The sequence below is a fragment of the Cryptomeria japonica genome, chromosome 6 (assembly GCF_030272615.1).
Source record: "Cryptomeria japonica chromosome 6, Sugi_1.0, whole genome shotgun sequence".
Taxonomy (NCBI): Eukaryota; Viridiplantae; Streptophyta; class Pinopsida; order Cupressales; family Cupressaceae; genus Cryptomeria; species Cryptomeria japonica.
Window position 1 is genome coordinate 146,139,253 of NC_081410.1, and position 17,953 is coordinate 146,157,205.

General features: G+C 36.6%; 1 protein-coding gene across 6 annotated transcripts in view; it reads left to right on the forward strand.

The window, feature by feature from the left end:
• Positions 1–7,939: 7,939 nt before the first annotated feature.
• Positions 7,940–17,953, forward strand: part of LOC131064983 (uncharacterized) — a 109,120-nt gene continuing 99,106 nt past the window's right edge. For 2 of the 6 annotated variants that reach the window (XM_057999331.2, XM_057999332.2), the window contains exons 1-2: positions 7,942–8,228; positions 8,337–8,436. In XM_057999331.2, coding sequence (XP_057855314.2) covers positions 8,093–8,228; positions 8,337–8,436 — 236 coding nt within the window. In that variant the 5' untranslated portion in view covers positions 7,942–8,092. Of the gene's footprint in view, positions 8,229–8,336; positions 8,437–17,953 lie in introns of all 6 variants that reach the window. The other 4 variants (XM_057999327.2, XM_057999328.2, XM_057999329.2 and 1 more) reach the window with 4 other exon arrangements.

A 17,953-nucleotide genomic window follows, 5' to 3' on the forward strand; every position in this document is an offset into this window, starting at 1 on the left:
AGTAGGTTCAAGTGGTTGGAGGCTCTATTTCTATCACATAATAGGGGAATTGCTTGATTCAATTGGTGATGAGTATCTACATGTTAGTGATTTGTGAAATAATAGGTTCTCAGAGTAATTACTTCATCTCCTCTAAGTCAAGATAAGTTGCAGGAATATTTTTAGGTCAATTTGACCGAATTCTGGGGCATTGGCAACAATTAAGATTATGGATATTAGTAATAATTAGTTGCTAAAGAAAATCCCACTGCCTTGGTAGGATGTTTCAAGTTTAAGTTTTAGTTTAGTTTTTTTTTTTTTTTAATTGAGGAATTGAACTTGGCATCTTTTAGGTGCCTTCAATGCGATTTAGCTATTACATTGTATGCATTTCAAAATGTTTTGAACTAGAAGTGATGAATATAAACTGTAATACTTTATTACAAGATTTAGCTTATTTAGCCTCAAATTGGAGGAATCTATGGGTGCTTAAGGTCAAAATCATTTCCAGGTACTTCTTCTCAAATGAATTTGGGTTTTGAAATATAACATATGCTTGATGCTTATAGGAACAAAATCTCACATTCTCTTACACTACATGTTTGATTGTAGGTTCCACAATTGAGCATTCAAGGGATAAAAATTGGTACATTTTGAAATTGTGATTGTATAATGGAAAAGCAATTAATATGATTTTGACATGCTATTAATTATGTTATTAACAAAAAAATAACTAAAAGTTAGGAGTTAAGAATTGTTGGGTGAGATTTTTGTATCTTGTTGGACAATTTAATTATGAGGTTCCATAGATTATTTGATCTCGTGAATGTCATGAAAAACCTTCATTTTCAATTAATTATAATAGATGCCACAAACATCATTAATTATTCGAGACCTTCTTTCTCTTATGTGACTAATTGTAATAGTTTATATCACTTTACATTGTTTGTTATATATGTATATGTATGTGCACACACACACACACACACACACACACACACACACACACACACACACACACACACACACACACACACACACATAATTTTTAAATTATATTTTGAAAGATATTGGAAAGCTTGATTTTTCTTGCCTTGAGAATGAGTTATGTGCTCTCAATTAAATTAGTTTAAGTTCTAATTTCAAGAGCCATGACCAGAAGGTTGCTTAAAAACATTATTAAAGAGTAATGCATATTACTTATTGTGAAGAAGATTAAGAATGATTTGTATTTTATCAATATGTGGGTAATTCAACAATTATAACTTCTTATTGGTTCTTTAAGTTAGTTAGTCATTTACATCAATTAATAATTATTGACATAAAAATTTCAGTTTCTCTACTTATTGAATTTTTACCAATTTCTTATTGTTAAGAGACTTAAAAAAATTTATTTGATTTTTTTTCAATAAGAGTCATTGTAAGATTTGTTTTAGAGTGAGTTGCCAAGTATTTGATTTCTATTATTTCTTTGTAGGTAATATGTATATAAAAATGATCCAACGAATTCACATATGCAAACCAAAAGAGTAACATGTAGTATTAATTATGTAAATGAGAGTTGTCATATCTTACAACTTAGAATGTGATTGTAAGATGATAAATAACTTGTTAAAAAAAATGTAACTTGTTGATGTGAGAACACTAATAAAGAATAATGATAAGAGATTTCCACAATCCATAGAATAGATCGAAAGTTGTTTCTGGATTAAATTGTGTACATATTTTTGAACTCATAAAGATGACATAAATAATCAATTGCTTTTAATTACTAATCAAGAACTACGAATTTAATTTGAACTCGACTAAATTTAATTTTAATAGTGGTTATATATATATATATATATATATATATATATATATATATATATATATATGATCGGTAAATAGGATATTTATCATTAATTAATCCAAAAAACATACATCAGCTGGTTTTCCAAAAAAAATAACATATGACAAAAGTATCATAAACAACCATGTCCATTTGCCCAAACCCTTAACCCTGTGCAATCTCCTCGGACGAGCTACCCTCCCAAAGCAAATATATAAATTTACATCCATAATTCAAAAATAATAAAAAAATATTAAAAACTCCCTATCATGGAGCAGGTATGATCTCCTTGCCTTTCCCGCTAGGCATCCTCGTCAAGTCTCACTCTGCTTCATCATCGATGACGTCATTGTCTTGTTCCTCAGGTGGATATCCAATCCATAACACCCGCTTCGACTAGCTCATCCTCTCCTTCTTTGGTCAGCCTCATTTCCACATGGTTGGGGTGGAGCTCTCCGATTGGGAAGGATTGGCATCCATGATACCCACTTCGCCACTTCCATCCACACTTCCTATCTTTCCCAAGCCCTTAGAAACTCCTTTACACCATGCATGCCAACTTACATTGTCGCACTCCTAGCCTCCTTGTTGCAGTTGGCAGTCCAAAAATATATGGACGCTGTGGGGGGTTGAAGTCACTCATGTGGAGCCAAACACCATTCGAGCATACAAAGTCCATGCCATCTCTTGTCATGCGAAGGAAGTTGTCTAAACCCCCACACCACTCCTCCATCACACACCCCCAAATCAGTCATTCTGCATCCTCCTTGCTCTCCAGTTCTAGGCACCACGCGATAAACATGGACACAACATCAACATTCATCTGATACTTGAACTCTCCCTTTAGGTATTCATCCCCGAAAACAAGCTTTACTTGCGTGAGGAAAGTGTGTTCCTTGAATAGGAAGATGTTCGACAATCTCTTGTCCGTAATCAGACCCTAGAAGACCATTAAAGGTCGCAAAGCTTTGAGGGAGAAATTCGGTTCCATCTCCACTTCTCATATTTGCCATGTTCTATTCCTATTGTGTGAAGTAAGAAACTTGTGCTGTTGAGGCCTTTTGGCTCTTGACAAAGGCGTGGACAAGAAGTTAAGTCTGCCAACGTCACACACTCTACAAGGATAATAACTGCAGTGTCTGAATCTAGACATGCCGAATTCGAGAGAAGATACAGTTGCCTCCTCCACAAGTGCGGGTAGGTGAAGGGCACTGCCACCTTTTCTCCTCCACCCTAGATGAGGCTGTGTCTTATCATGTTGTAGAGGACACATGCATACCTTTCCACGCTTGAAATGTCCATCCTTCGCCCTTCGCATTTACTCCCTCTCCCCATCTCTCTTGACCACTTCCTGTTACTGCAGTGTCTGAATCTAGACATGCCGAATTCGAGAGAAGATACGGTTGCCTCCTCCACAAGTGCGGGTAGGTGAAGGGCACTGCCACCTTTTCTCCTCCACCCTAGATGAGGCTGTGTCTTATCATGTTGTAGAGGACACATGCATACCTTTCCACGCCTGAAATGTCCATCCTTCGCCCTTCGCATTTACTCCCTCTCCCCATCTCTCTCGACCACTTCCTGTTACTGCATCTATCCATTGGGATGAAAGATTTCCTATTTGATTTCGCCGACTTGGAGTTTAAAAGCTTGGTTGGTGCATTTATCAGCTTCTTGCTTTCTAGTTCTCAATGTACGTGATATCTTGAAACTTTGGAATTCGTTGAGGATAATATTCCCAACCCACTTCAACTTCCTGTCAATCTTCTAGTTTGGGGTTTCGCTAAGACTTAGAGCTTGTGTTATGACTTGCAAGTCGCCCTCCAGATGTAATTTCGTCACCCAAAGTTTTTTACCAAGTTGGACTGCCAATGAGGCCAATTTAATCTCTGCTTCATTATTGGTACCTTGAGGCAGTCGTAGTGCACCTCTAGCTAGAGTCACCCCATTACTATCTCTAGCAATACAACCTGCACTTGAGGGCCCCAGGTTTCCCCAAGATGCTCTAACAAAGTTTATCTTGATCCATCCCGGCTCTGGTGGAAGCCAAGCAATAAGCAACATTGCAGAAAGAGGAGGATTATCCCTCGAAGATCCATTAACGGGGGAGTGGTTATATTATATTAAATATATTATGTTTAGCTTTATTATATTTATCAGTAAAAGTTATAGATTATATTAATTTGATAAAATATTACATAGTCACAAAATAGTTGCTTTCATGGAAATCCCTATGCAACCTCCTCTCTAATAGATCACTAGCTTCCAACAAACATATACCATATTTCCGTCCTTTACCTAGCCTGCTAACATCCTTAAACAAAAGGATCCAACTAACTAAATGATCCTATACTATTGAAAATATCTTTTTATTATCCCAATTCGACGAGCCCCCTTCATATGAGCTCTTGCTGAGCCAATAGTCTTCTTTTCTGAAATTTGCCTCTTTTTTTTTGCCTTTCTTCTATGTTGTCTCTTCTTTATTTTGAAAAATTGTCTCCCTATGATTCAGGTGCTTTGTTATGTGCTTCCACTCATCTAAAGCCTCTTCTCTCCTTGCTTCTCTATCATCATCTGCCCCCCATACCAAAAATGGTCTCAATGGTGGTTCAAAGTTGGCTGCATAAACTCATCCACCCTCATCTGCCATGAAGCCCCCACCAAGTCGATCCATAACTAAGAAGGATTGGAGCCCCTCCTTCCATTCCTCTTGTTCACATTCTCTCATTACCCCACTTAACATCTTTTGACCCCAATTCTAGGTGCCAAGCTAAAAATATGGAGACCACATCAACATTAGTGTGGTATCTAAAGGAGGATTTCATATACTTCTCCCCCAACAACATGTCCACCATTGCCAAAAATCTAGGGTCCTCTATTTTGAATATATGCCTCAATCTTTCCTCTATAATCTCACCCTTAAAAGCTCCTTGTAAACTTGCAGTTCTAAGAGAGAAATTTGCTTCCATCTCGGCCTGTGGACAATGTCTTTCTCCCCCAGTTATAACTCTCTCTTCTTTGTGGATACTACCTCGACAACACCATCTCTAATTTCTTTAAACCAACTTCGAGGAAAAAAACTGAAAAATTTCAACAGGTAGAAGCCCATATTGTTTCTATGTTCCCACCCACCATCTCTTCTCTATCATTTCAATCTGCCTAATGACAAAGTTGTTGGTCAGTTTGATATAAGCAAGACCATCCATTGATTGAGAGTATATGGCATCCATTTTTACATACTTCCAACAGTTGGAGCCATCATCATATCTTCCCTCGTTTCAATGGGGCATGACTCATCTTCAAAGTACTCCCACCATTCAATCTTATCAGTGTTGATTAAATCACAATCCAGGTTTGAAGCTCTATCAACCAACTTATTTCCCTCCCTAGGAATGTGAGACAATTTGAAATCTTGGAATTGATGGATGAGATGTAATATTAGTTTTATATATTTATTTCAATACTGTGCTTCTCTAGATGCTAGAGCATTCATAATTATCTATGAATCACCTTCAAGATGAATCTTGGAAACACCAATTCTTCTAGCCAGCTTCATCGCGAGTAAAGCCACTTGAGCTTTAGCCTCATTATTGGTTCTGTCATTCAATCTCTGAATGCCAACCACAAGGATTCCTCCATGCTCATTTCTAGCAACAACACTCGACCCAGATACACTAGGATTACCTTTTAATTTTCCATCAAAATTTATCTTCATCCAGCCTTGCCTAGGCCTTTCCCACATCAACTTGTTTTTTTGTCTCGAAGTTGGATCTTCCCTAGCATTCCTAATGTCAGGTCCAAACTTCAACAAAGGCCATTTAGCTTGAATAAGCTTATCTGACATAGTCATAGGGTATTTTTGGAAATTATGCTGAGAGGTGCTCATATTAACTACTTTGGATATTGCAATTTCAGGTTGAGTAAGAAATCTCTGCATATGAACCTCTTTCCCTTGAAATATTCACTTGTTACACTCTTTCCAAACCTCCCAAATGACTAGAGAGGGCAACACGAGCCAAATGCATGAGAAGATAGACCTTTCCCAATCCATCTTCCAACTACGAAACCACTCCAAGGTGGTAGCTAGAAATGAAGTTTGCCAACCAAGTTTGTTCATCACAAAATTCCAGTTTTCTCTGATAAACTTGCAATGTAGTAACAAATGGTACATTGTTTGCTTTGCCTCCTCACATAACTAGCATAGAGACATACCATCAAAACCCAACTTGGTCAATCTTTCCCTCGGTAAAATCCTTCCCTTTAATGCCAGCCATGCAAATGCCCCTATCTTAGGGAGGCAACATTTGTTCTATATTAATTTGTGTGGCCAAGAAGCCTCTCTTGCGTCTTGATCTAATAGTTGGTAACTTATCTTAACTAGATATTTACCATTTTTTGCTCCACACCAAAAGATTTCATCCTCACCTCTTGTGAATATGATGATTTTCTTCCTCAAGAGTTCTTTGAATTGTTCTTCTTGTAGAGAAGAGAGATTCAATTCCTTCACATCTTTCCATTCCTATTGCCCTTTGGGATCATTTTCAACAGAAAAAAAATTCAAACAGTCACAAACTTTATTGCCCCATTTATCCGTTGTAGACCTTTTAATCTCCTCTCATTAAGGCTCATTTCTCAATTGCTTAAAACTCTCCCAAGAGTCCTGCCAGTAATCCACCATTTCCCCATTACCAATTTGCCAAGAAATATGGCTAGTGAGGAGCTGTCTACGAGAGATTATAAAGTTCTATATGGTAGAACTCCTTGGAGGATTCTGAATGGTCAAAATGCGTTCTCTAATATCATTATCAAGATACTTTTTCTATAGGATTTGTACCCATTCTTGATTAGGTTTTGAGAAGATTTCTCAGACCAACTTGGCTCCCATAACATCATTCATGAAGCTCCATTTCCTTAGGCCCGCTGCTCCCACATCTTTTGGTTTACATATTGCTTCCCATGCCAGAAGTGGGATTTTGTCTTGTTCACTCCCACCATTCCAAAAAAAAAAATCACTATCTTTTGAGTTATAGTTTTGATCAGTTTACATGGAATTCAAAAGGACATCATTGAGTAAAGTGGAATGGCAGATATCAGTGATTTCAACATCAAAATTCTCGCTGTAGCCGTCAACCATCTACTTTTCCAACCTTCTAATTTGCCCAAATAGCTGTCCACTAATTTGTTCTACAAAGAAGCCTTGTTTACTCCTAAAAACAGATGGGTACCCAAGAATTTACCTGGAAGCACTCCCGATTTAATCTCCAGGATTCTTGCTATTTCTCTCTACTTATAAAGATACGTTTTAAAGATTTTTTTTTCGATTTGTGCCAATTTACCTTTTGACTTGAAACAAGACAGTATTTGTCCAATGCTTGTTTAATGCAACTAGCCTCCCTTAAAGAAGACTTACCAAATAGAATTGTATCTTCAACAAATTGATGATGTGTTGTATTCGCCACATTTGGAGCAATTTTAATACCTTTCCATTTGTTATCTGATATGAGTTTGGAGATCAGTCTACCCAATGACTTTGCCATAACATTAAACAACAAAAGGGAAAGGGGGTCTCCTTTCCTTAACCTTCTGCTAGCTTGGAAAAAATCTTTCAGACCGCCATTTAATAAGATAGAAAACTTCAGGGTGATGATGCTACTTCTTACCCACAAAACTAAACCCTCACAAAATACAAACTTTTTCAAAACAACTAGAAGAAAGTCCCTGTCCACCCTATCATAGGTTTTCCTGATATCTAATTTGACGATCATTCTGTCTACTTTAGCTCACTTGACTAAGTGTATTGCTTCATGAGCTACAATGATACCTTCTACGATTGACCTCTTGGAACAAAACCACTTTGCTTATAAGATATAATAATATATTATTTTTATTATTAATATATATATATATATATATATATATATATATATATATATATATATATATATATATATATATATATATATATATATATATATATTTGAAAAAAATCGATCAAAAAAAAATATATTTGAAAAAAATACTAAAATAATAATATATATATGCTTTTCAAAGATATTTAAAGATATATATACTAGTTAGGTATACAATTTTTACCGTTACAACTATTATAAGATTATAGAGCTTTGCTACTTAAATATTTGAAATATGGCATGGAGCTTTGATTTCACTCGTAAAGATATCATAATTTTCTAGAAAGCCCGCTCGTTGAATGTGGTCCGATTTCCCTGATAATCTCCATTTTCATGAAAGCCATATGTTCATTGCTTTGGTAGCGTATGCTCTGAAATGCGAAAGGCGATGGCTAATGTCCACGGATTTGCATTTCATAAACAACCGAATTCATCGCTGACAATGTCCCGCTGCGGGCAAATATTTTTCACACAGCCGTCGCTTTGTGTTCCCATTGCGACTTCGAATCCAGGTAAATACATAAAGTAAAACATAACTAGGGTTTTAATTTTCAGAGGATTTCAACAGCTTCTTCATTGTGTTTTTTTTCGAGTTTTAATTTTCCCTCTCTTGTGAACAGCTGCCTGTTTGTTGCCGACGAGTTCGAATCACGGCAGTCGTCGTGGTGCGCTGAGACTGTACGCGAGCTCTAAGGAGCAAAGCTGCCAAGTTCGCAAAAAGTACGCTCTCTAATGCCGAGGATTTATTGTTTACTCATTCTGTATAATAATGCTAATAGCATTAATAATAATTTCTTGATGAAATTCATTTTCTTTATTATGACATATGTGCATGCTTGGGAAGAAAATTACAGCTATTATGTATTAGAAATTGCAGTCATATGCCGGGAAATCATGCCACTGGATTTGGGAAACTGTATGTCAAATTAGATTTATATTTTTTCACGTTAATAATGGGGCTAAGTAGTCATTTACTAAATTTAGCTCCAATTTTCCTTCTCGAAGAAGAAAACAGAGAGGAACAAGGTTTCACCTAAGTTCGGGGGTTATTGATTTAGTCAAATTGGAGCTACTTTGTCCTCCACAACCAGTCTCTCTCCCCGGCAATTTGACATCACACATCTTGGTTGTCAAGAATTCTAGTTTGTAAGAAGATGATTGACCACGCAGCCTGTCCCAGATTAATGTAATTTTTCCTTCAGCCGTGTCTACAAAAGCAGGGGTTGGGCTTCCGAGATGCCCAGATTGCAAACGCGCTGGCATGAAACAAGTTTTATTATTCTCAAAATATCTGAACGATCTAAATTGAACATTTTACGAATCAAACGGACAACGGCAGGATTAACTCTTCAAGATGTCAATTGAGATACCTCCCACAGATTTTATAGTTGAGTCTTCTGTGTTCCTTTCACCAGAGGAGTGGTTCGCCGTCACTCACCCTTTAGGGCGCTTATTCTCTTGATTGATGAATTTACGTATCTGCATATGCATATAATATTATACACATATTTATGACATAGTATGTAAGTACATTTTCATATAGATGTACATGATGCATACATCTATATGTTATAATTTATTAGCAGTGTGTATTAATATAACGGTTAATTAGTAATTTTTTATGCTTTTCTTGTAATTAAGGAATCATGGCTAGGGTATAATAGCCTACACTATGGTAAGAGTTATATTTTTTTGAGCACAGCATGGAGAATGGAGAATGATGGGAGCACAGAAATAGTCAAGGTAGAAGCACATTTGCAAGGATAGGATATTAGAATTTGAGAAACAAAATTTCTAGGTTAATTTGTATGTGATTCTGAAGCAGCTGGGAAGGATAATAAAATAGATTTTACAACAAGAGGAGTAAGCAATAAATCAGTATAGAATGATAATGATGTGTAAAGCATAAGCACATAAATTAATTCATAGAACCATAGGGTAGTAGTGAAGTAGCATGTAGTTGCATTTAGCACAACTTAACGAAGCAAATATACAAGTGATGAAAAAAATGGAAATAGATTTGGAAAATTTGCTTCCAAATTCAACCACTGTGCTCTATCTAACATAATTCTGTTATTGATTACCATAGTAAGGAATATCTGAAATTAAATATTGACCAAAATGATGATTGGTGACTTCATAACAAGTGTAAGGGCAACTGCTGCTGATATTGTTTTTTTAATGTCAACTGACTTAAACAATTTAAATTTAAGGTCAATCAACATCAAGGAAAAGGCATCAGAAAAAGAAAAACATCATATAATGATTACACTTGCGCAAAACAAATTTTGTTGTGCAGTTGACTAATTATTTTATAAAGGATGTGATGTATTTCACATTCATCCAATAAGTATCACTGATAACGTTGCCTTCACCCTGCATAGTCTTTGATTTCTTCCAAGTGTTCCAATTATGTGTCATAATCATAAGTTGTTATTGCTCTTGCAAGTCAAGCATCATCTCTAGTAGAATGATTTAGGGAAGTAAATAGAGTCTTAATTGGTTTGAGGAATGCTTTCTTTCCAAAGGTCCAAAACATTGCCAATGAGATGTGGTGATGGTGGTTGTGAAAGAACGTTCACATCTCTCTTGCATCTACTACCCCCTGTTGCACCTGCTCAATCTTTCCAATGTCTTTTAAGTGCATTGTTCATAGCGTGCATACAACAAGGGGTCCAGCAAATGTGGCTGCATGTAGATTGAATCAATCTATTCACTGCCCTACAAACATATGTTGCATTAGTAATCACTTGCAGTACATTTTAAGGGCCAACCTCCATCGTGGCTTCTTTTAGGATCTAAAACTGAAACTGCAACATCTTTGTGCTTTTTTGAGCAATTGATTTCTGTCAAGAGGTAAGATGCACCAGTCCATGAAACTATAATGTTGATGAGTGGATGTTGTCTAATAGTAATATCCATTCACCCATACATGTCTGTTTGGCATTCTTTTTCTCCATCAATAGGGTAATTTACTAATTTTGGAACATATTGTTTCAAAAGAGAGCGGTTCTCCATCAAGTCTTGCGAGGATCAGCTTTGTCTACCTTGTTTAACATATCCTCGTAGAAAGTAGATTGAGCAACATGGAAAGGAATACCATTAACAAAATAGAGATTGGCAATGGCCTCATCTACAACCTCCCTTGCTTGCACATTGAATGTCTATGATTGGGTTCAATGATGATGAACTTGTAGCTTTCTGTTTCCTCTATGAGTCCACTACACTCACCTCAAATGACAGACATGAAGGTGGTCTACTTGAAGGTTCTGAAAGTTGTGGTGTAAAAAAAACTATTGGTGCAGTGATGGCCCCTTGAAATAATTTGATCATCTCAGCTCGCTCCTCAAGTGTGAGTTTCAGACAAGGCTAACCCCTTTACAAGGTATATATGAAGTGGTATCAGATAAAAAATTTCAATTTGTATCCCTGGATCAGTTTGCAGCAAGTTTGTTAACGTGTGTCAGCACTTCTGTACAACAGCGAAAGGAAGGAATGCAATCAGTCTTTTATTAGACTGCACAGACAAATGTTGATGAAAGAGTGAGATGGCTGATTCCTAGAAAAAGACTTACCTCATCATCCAACAACTCATCAAGCATGCTCTTGAGGAGTAGTCTACTTCTCTGACCAGTTTTGCAAACTCACGATGTGGTTTGTTTCCTCTATATTGATGTGAGCTTTCATCTCTTATGCCAACACATCTTTTTGTTAAATTTTCAGACCATGGTAAGTATATTTCGCACTTAGAAAATTAACCCTAATTGCATAGTAACTTAAAATGAGAACTTCAATCAAAACATCAGATTTGAGTTCTCTAATCTATGAACATATACTACTGAAAATATGAACAGGAGATGCTCACAAATCTAAACCCTCAATATTGCATATGCCTTATATTAAAACTGAAAAGAAGTGCGCTCCACTAGCTCAACACTCAAATATGCCATCTATCTGTCTCCGTTTAGTGGTGTGCCCTAGGTTTCTTTTATAGAATGAGAGAATTCTAGGGTCTACAATGAAAAAACCCCATCTCAGTGGAGTGCCTAGGCTAGGAGAAAAACTAAGCAGAAAAGTGCTTGTTCTAAAATAGGAACAAGTTAACAGCAACTTACATAATCTAGAATCCAATCTAAATGTAAGAAAACTAAGTGCTGTTATGCTAAAACATAGAAGAATTGTGCCCAGCTAAAAAGAAGAAAAATAAAAGCAAAAAAACTTACTGCAGTGCTGAATTTGGTGAGTGCACTCTGCTGAAGGAGAACAATTGCCAAGCAATATGTATCAAAAACTCACACTTTTTAACATCAGATTCTATTCAAAGTCCAAGTGGACCTGGACATTTTAGTAATTCAGGGCAAGAGTGATGCCTTTTCACCACATGAATGGATCCAGCAACTAGAAGCCTACTTCTTTGACAATCGCTTAATTGATGTTGAGGTGGTCACCTTTGTAGCATCAATGATGCCCACACTTGTTTCTCATTGGTGGTAAGGATAGATTGTTATGGAATCAAACTTCTTGACACGTGAAAGAAGCTCCTTGCTATTATACATGAAGAGTATTATCCTCTTAGGCAAGTAAATTCTGTTTAGCACTTGTGCCATGGCAATGATCATTTTATGCAAGACTACAATGAATTCCATGAGTACTGTAAGGACCGCTCTAATTGAACCACAAATCTCTACCCGTTTTTATTTTTTCATATCCAAAATTCATCTTTGGTCACACAGAACAAACATCCACCCCAATAGGATGGCATTTATCCAAATGGTGCTGAGCACACAGTTATGCTATGGGGGGTTGGTGAATTAGTATAACAATTTTTTTTTACCTTATAAAACTTATTTAATTACTTCAAGGTTTAATCTAAACTAGCACATATGATAAATCAAACAATGAGCAACACAACACAAGAAGCAAAAATATTTCTTGCATTAATCTTCTTTTTGCAGATTTTGTAGGCACCAACCTACTAGAGGCACCGACTCTTCAATCACTTCATGAGCACCAACTCACTAGAGGCACCAATCTCTCATTCAAGTTTTCTTCACAAATTTTGCTATAACTTGCTTCTCTAATTTGCTATAATTCTCTTCTTCAATCTGCTATAAGCTGATCATAAATCTACCACAAAATGATCACAATCTCCACATGAAAACTTAGTATAAACTGATTACAAATTTTGGGAAAAATCTGATCTCAAATCTCCTATGAGATTTTTACCTCTCTTCTTCATCCAATCTGCAAATTATCTCTTTATAATTTGTTCTTCAATTGCTGGTGTATTTGTTCTCCACACATACATTTTAATCAACTCCTGCCTTATGATTTTATATCTTTCACATACCCTTTCATGAGAGGTTTGAACTCCTTCCAAAGAGACATCCTTTTCAAAGGAGGGGTCCCTCTATGGACTTATAATTTAATTACCTCCTAGTTACGAATTGCTGCCTTTTGTTACTGCTTTGGTAATTACGTCAAATCACTACCTTTATATCTATAATGTAAATCTCTGTTTTAAGGATATTCTTTATCACTTTCTTTTAAACAAGTCACACCCTTTATTAGTAGTTGGCCTTTGTATTAATTACTGTTTTTTTGATGTAGGCCTGATCAAACATATCAAAGATAAAGTAATCTCACCTTTCTTGATGAAATAACTTGCCTAGCAGGAGTCGGCCATCTTTTCTGATATTAATTGCTGTTCTTTTCTTTGTCTTCTTAAGGAAGCCGACCACTTTCAAAACTTAACATAATAATGAGTGTGTTCTTCTTTATCGGCCTGCATGATTGTGCATTAATGTTCTTTCAACCTACATGACATCAATGACAAATTATTCAAGCCAATTTTTAGGTTCTTCTGTCCATCGGACTAACGTGATCAATTCAAACTATGTCTCCATCCAATATGGGCTGGGCATTTGAAGACAACAATGAGAATTAAATCGCTGTAGTTAGAGTCTTTCACTCATCAAGACAAATTGGGTCTTGAGTCTCTTGTAGAAAAATTATAACACACCCAAGATACTCTACGAAGGTTTTCGTGAAGCAAAATTAGAAGTAGAGAACAAGCTATGGAAAGAGAATGATTGTGCTCTAATGAAAATGCAAGTACTTCCATGAGATTGGTCGGATAAAAAATATTACAAGACAAGTACTGCAAACTACCATACCCATCAAAATGGTGGACATTCGATAGAGCATTTGCAATTAAAGATTGCAATCACTACCACAATAGATAGTAGCTGAAAATAAGGTAGAGTGGGGCAAGAGAAGGGTGAAGATTTAATAGTAAAGCCTTTGTTTCATGACAATCAAGTAATAGGCCCCATATTGTTGATGGCTCATGTGGTAAAGAAACCTGCATAGTGCATGTGGAGATTCTCGAGAAGAAAACACAACCATTGACGGAGAATCGAGAATGAACATACTTCCCAAAGATACTTGCAAGAGCCTTTGTAAATCTACCATTTGGTCACCAACTTTCCAATTGGTAGGAGTTGATCAAGAAGGAATTAAAGTGTTAGGGGTCCTAATTGCCCAAAAAGTATTGATAAGAGCTCATCTATTTTTCTTGAATTTTGTAGTTATGTTGTTGTATAAAAAGGTGCATGATGCATTGTTGGGTTCAAGATGGCTGATCTTAGCCTGGGAAGAATACAATATCTATTGAAAACAAAGGAAGGAAGTATGTAATAGATTTGAGAAACTAGGCTTTGAGCAAGGAAGTAGCTTCCTCAAATTTAGACTCAGACTTAGGAGAAACTTGGGCAATAGAAGAAAAGGCTCCTATGGAGTTGAGTGACGAGGGACTCCCAGATCTACAACATTGTTCTAAAAACTAAACAAGTTCCTTAGTAGACTATTTCATTTGCAATTAGAAGATTATGAGTTATTTCAGCTACAAGGTAACACGATGCAAATTAGAGAAATTGCGAAGATTGAGAAAGGTAAGGAAATTGAGGAGGTTGAGAAAGATAAGGAAAATGTGGAAGAGGACCATTCAATGCTAGTAAGTCATGCATTTCCATAGAATATGGGGAATTAGAGGTAGGCAATGAAAGGCTAGATGACGCTTGCATATTAATTTGAACGAAATAAAGATATAAATATGAACAACCTACAACTAAGAAGGTAAATTTAGGAGAAGGAAGGTAGTTCAAAAGTTATAATGGTCAGTGACAATTGGAATCTAGTGCTGAAGGTCGCAATATTCAAAATTACTTGGACTAGAAGGATGTTTTTGTATGGATTTACAAGGACCTTTAAGGAGTACCACTAGAATTGTGTGTCCATCAAATTCTCTTAATAGCTAGAGCACAAATAGTAAGAAAAAGACCTTATAGCACAAATCGAAACTATACAACAAAAGTTCAAGAAGAAATAAATAAAATGTTTGAAGCAAGAATTATATTCGAATTGGAAACTAATGACTTGGTATTGCCCATAGTCATCTCACTAAAGAAGGAATTCGAGTGAATTAGAATGTATGGATTTTCAAAGCCTTAGTGTGGTGATTATTAAGGACCAATTTCCAATCCCATTCACAGATTCTATTCTCAAAGAAGTAGCAAGAGACAAGATCTACTCCTTCATGGATGGATTCTCTAGTTACAACTAGACAAGCATTGTTGAAGAAGATATATTGAAGACACCTTCATAGTAGAAAATGGAGTATGTGGCTATAACAAATTGTTGTTTAGGCTATGCAATGCTCTTGTAATGTTCTAGAGAATAATCATGCATATCTTTGATAAAATGTTTATTTAAAATTTAAGGCCTTCATAGATGAATGGTCAATTTATAGTGATCAAGAAACACATTCATAAGCTCTAGATAACTTCATGGAATGATGGAACAATGCAGATTAATGTGATTGGCCTTAAATCTAAAGTGCCACTTCATGGTACCACAATGCAAACTCCTTGAACATATTGTTTGTAAGGTTGGGTTGAAAACAAATCCTTACAAAAAGGGGTAATTGTTGATATGGAAGCCCTAAAAGACATCACAAGAGTTAGATCATTTTTGGGATAAGTTAGCTACTATCGACTGTTTATCAAGAACTTTTCCAAGTCTCTCATCCTTTGGACGTACTTGTTGTCAAATGAAATTACACCCTTTTGGAGCTAGGTCTAGCATTCCAATGACACGATGGAAACGAATTCAAATTGTGGGACCTTTGCAAGTGAGGTTGAATCTCCAAAGAAGGCCGACTTCCGTTGCAATCTAGACACAAAGTATTGGTCCAAACGAACATTTAGAAACCCTACTCTAATCCTATTCTATGGACTTGCAAGAGAAAAGGGAGAGAGAGAATAAAGAAACTTGCAAAAAACATAATTAACACAACACACAAGTGAAAACTAGTAGAGACACATTCATACATGAAGGTAAGAAAATATTACACAACAAATTCAAAGGGAGAAGAGGTAATGACTGGTTAATTAATAAAAAGGCATAAGCCTATTAGTTGTAGAATGCAAAATACAGTGTTTGCTAGAAAAAAAGAACCAACCCTTTACAATGAGGCTTAATGCTTATTTATCATCGCTAGATGTCGAGAGAAGCTAAGGCAAGTTGGGAACTAGAAACCCTAGTTCCATGTACCCTCCAACAAATTCGACAAGAGACTCCACCAAATTCAATCTTGAGTGACCAAGGAGGCTTGAAACGACATGGCTACCACTTGACCATGCTGTGGCATTGATGACTTTTGAGTTAGAGTACAAGATAAAGAAATATTGCCTACAAAATCACGATCTAGGGAGGGCTTGAGGCAACAAAGATGTTTGCAAGCATTGAATGAGTATGGGCCACATCTTCTTTATTTGAATCCGCATCAGAGCACATTCAAGATGTTATGTAATTTCCAAGGCTCGAGATAAGATGGTTGGAGAAGCTGTTGGGCCTTAATGGTGATCATTGTGTCCTATAATAACGCTATCAGGCTTAATCATCGTGAAAAGAGAGCTCACAAGTAGCCACTCTTCGAATTTAAATGTTGGTTGTCGATTGAAATTTGGTTTGGTTAAATCAACAACGACTATGGGTTTTGATCGGATTTGAATATCTTGGCTAGGAGAGGTCAAGAGTTATTGATCAATCAGGACTTGCCATGTAGAAGTCAAACTACACATCATTGGTCGGGAATCACATAGTAGGCAGTCCTTGGAACAAAAGGGACACGTATCATGATTGTGTACCATTGCGTTTGTAGCTGGGACCAACTCCTTGGATCATGCGTTTGTGTGGTTAGGTGCCATGTGGACTACGCTATTGGGAGTATTCGTTTGATTAAGCTTGAATCATATTATGGTGCCCTAGACACACATCATGATCGTGCAACATCGCAATCCTAAAGAGGGTCAACCCTCTGGAGCCTACTATATGCTTGGAATGAGTGATATTGCGCTATGTGGTTTTGCTTGCATAAGTCAACATCTAAAGGAAGTAGAGGTAATAGGTCGACTCAAGACATATATCTACATATCACACTATCTTAGTTTGAATTTGGCCACCCATTTAGAGTCTTGTGATCGGGCTATAAGGCACCATGTGGACAAATAGGGACCACCTTCTCTGGCTGAAGAATGAAGGAATGTGGGCTCTCACCTTAGACAAAGAGACACACATCATAATTTTGCACCTTCACGATCATAGATGGGCTGGCTACCTATATCTTGCAATAGTGCAATACACTGCCACTTGGACCACCTTTGATCAATATAACTTAAGGTTCAAGACACACATGGGCAAATGTCGATAAGTGATTGCGCTAGAAAAGAGGGGCCGGTCACTCGTCGGTATGAACAACCTAGTTGCACTAGAAAAGAGGGGGCGGGTCACTCGTTGGTATGAATGACTTAGTTGCACTAGAAAAGGAGGGCCGATCACTTGTTGGTATGGATGACTTAAGTGATTAGGAATGGGTGATAGCAAGCCAATGACAAATTATAACATAAAGTAACCAGAACCATAAGGGTTTAGGGTTTTAGCTAGGATAAGGACATAAACCCACTTGATGTGCATGATAGACCCTAGCTCTACAAAAAAATTGCTAGGTGAGAAGGGACGCCAACATTTTGGCGATCTTTGCAAGATGTTTTCTTGCTAAACATGGGATCTAGTAGCCTTATCAATCCATTGGGCACAAAATCTTAAAAGGATTGCAACAATTGACTTGCCTCAAAACACAAAAAGCAAATCACAACAATGTGTAGTCGTGCACTTG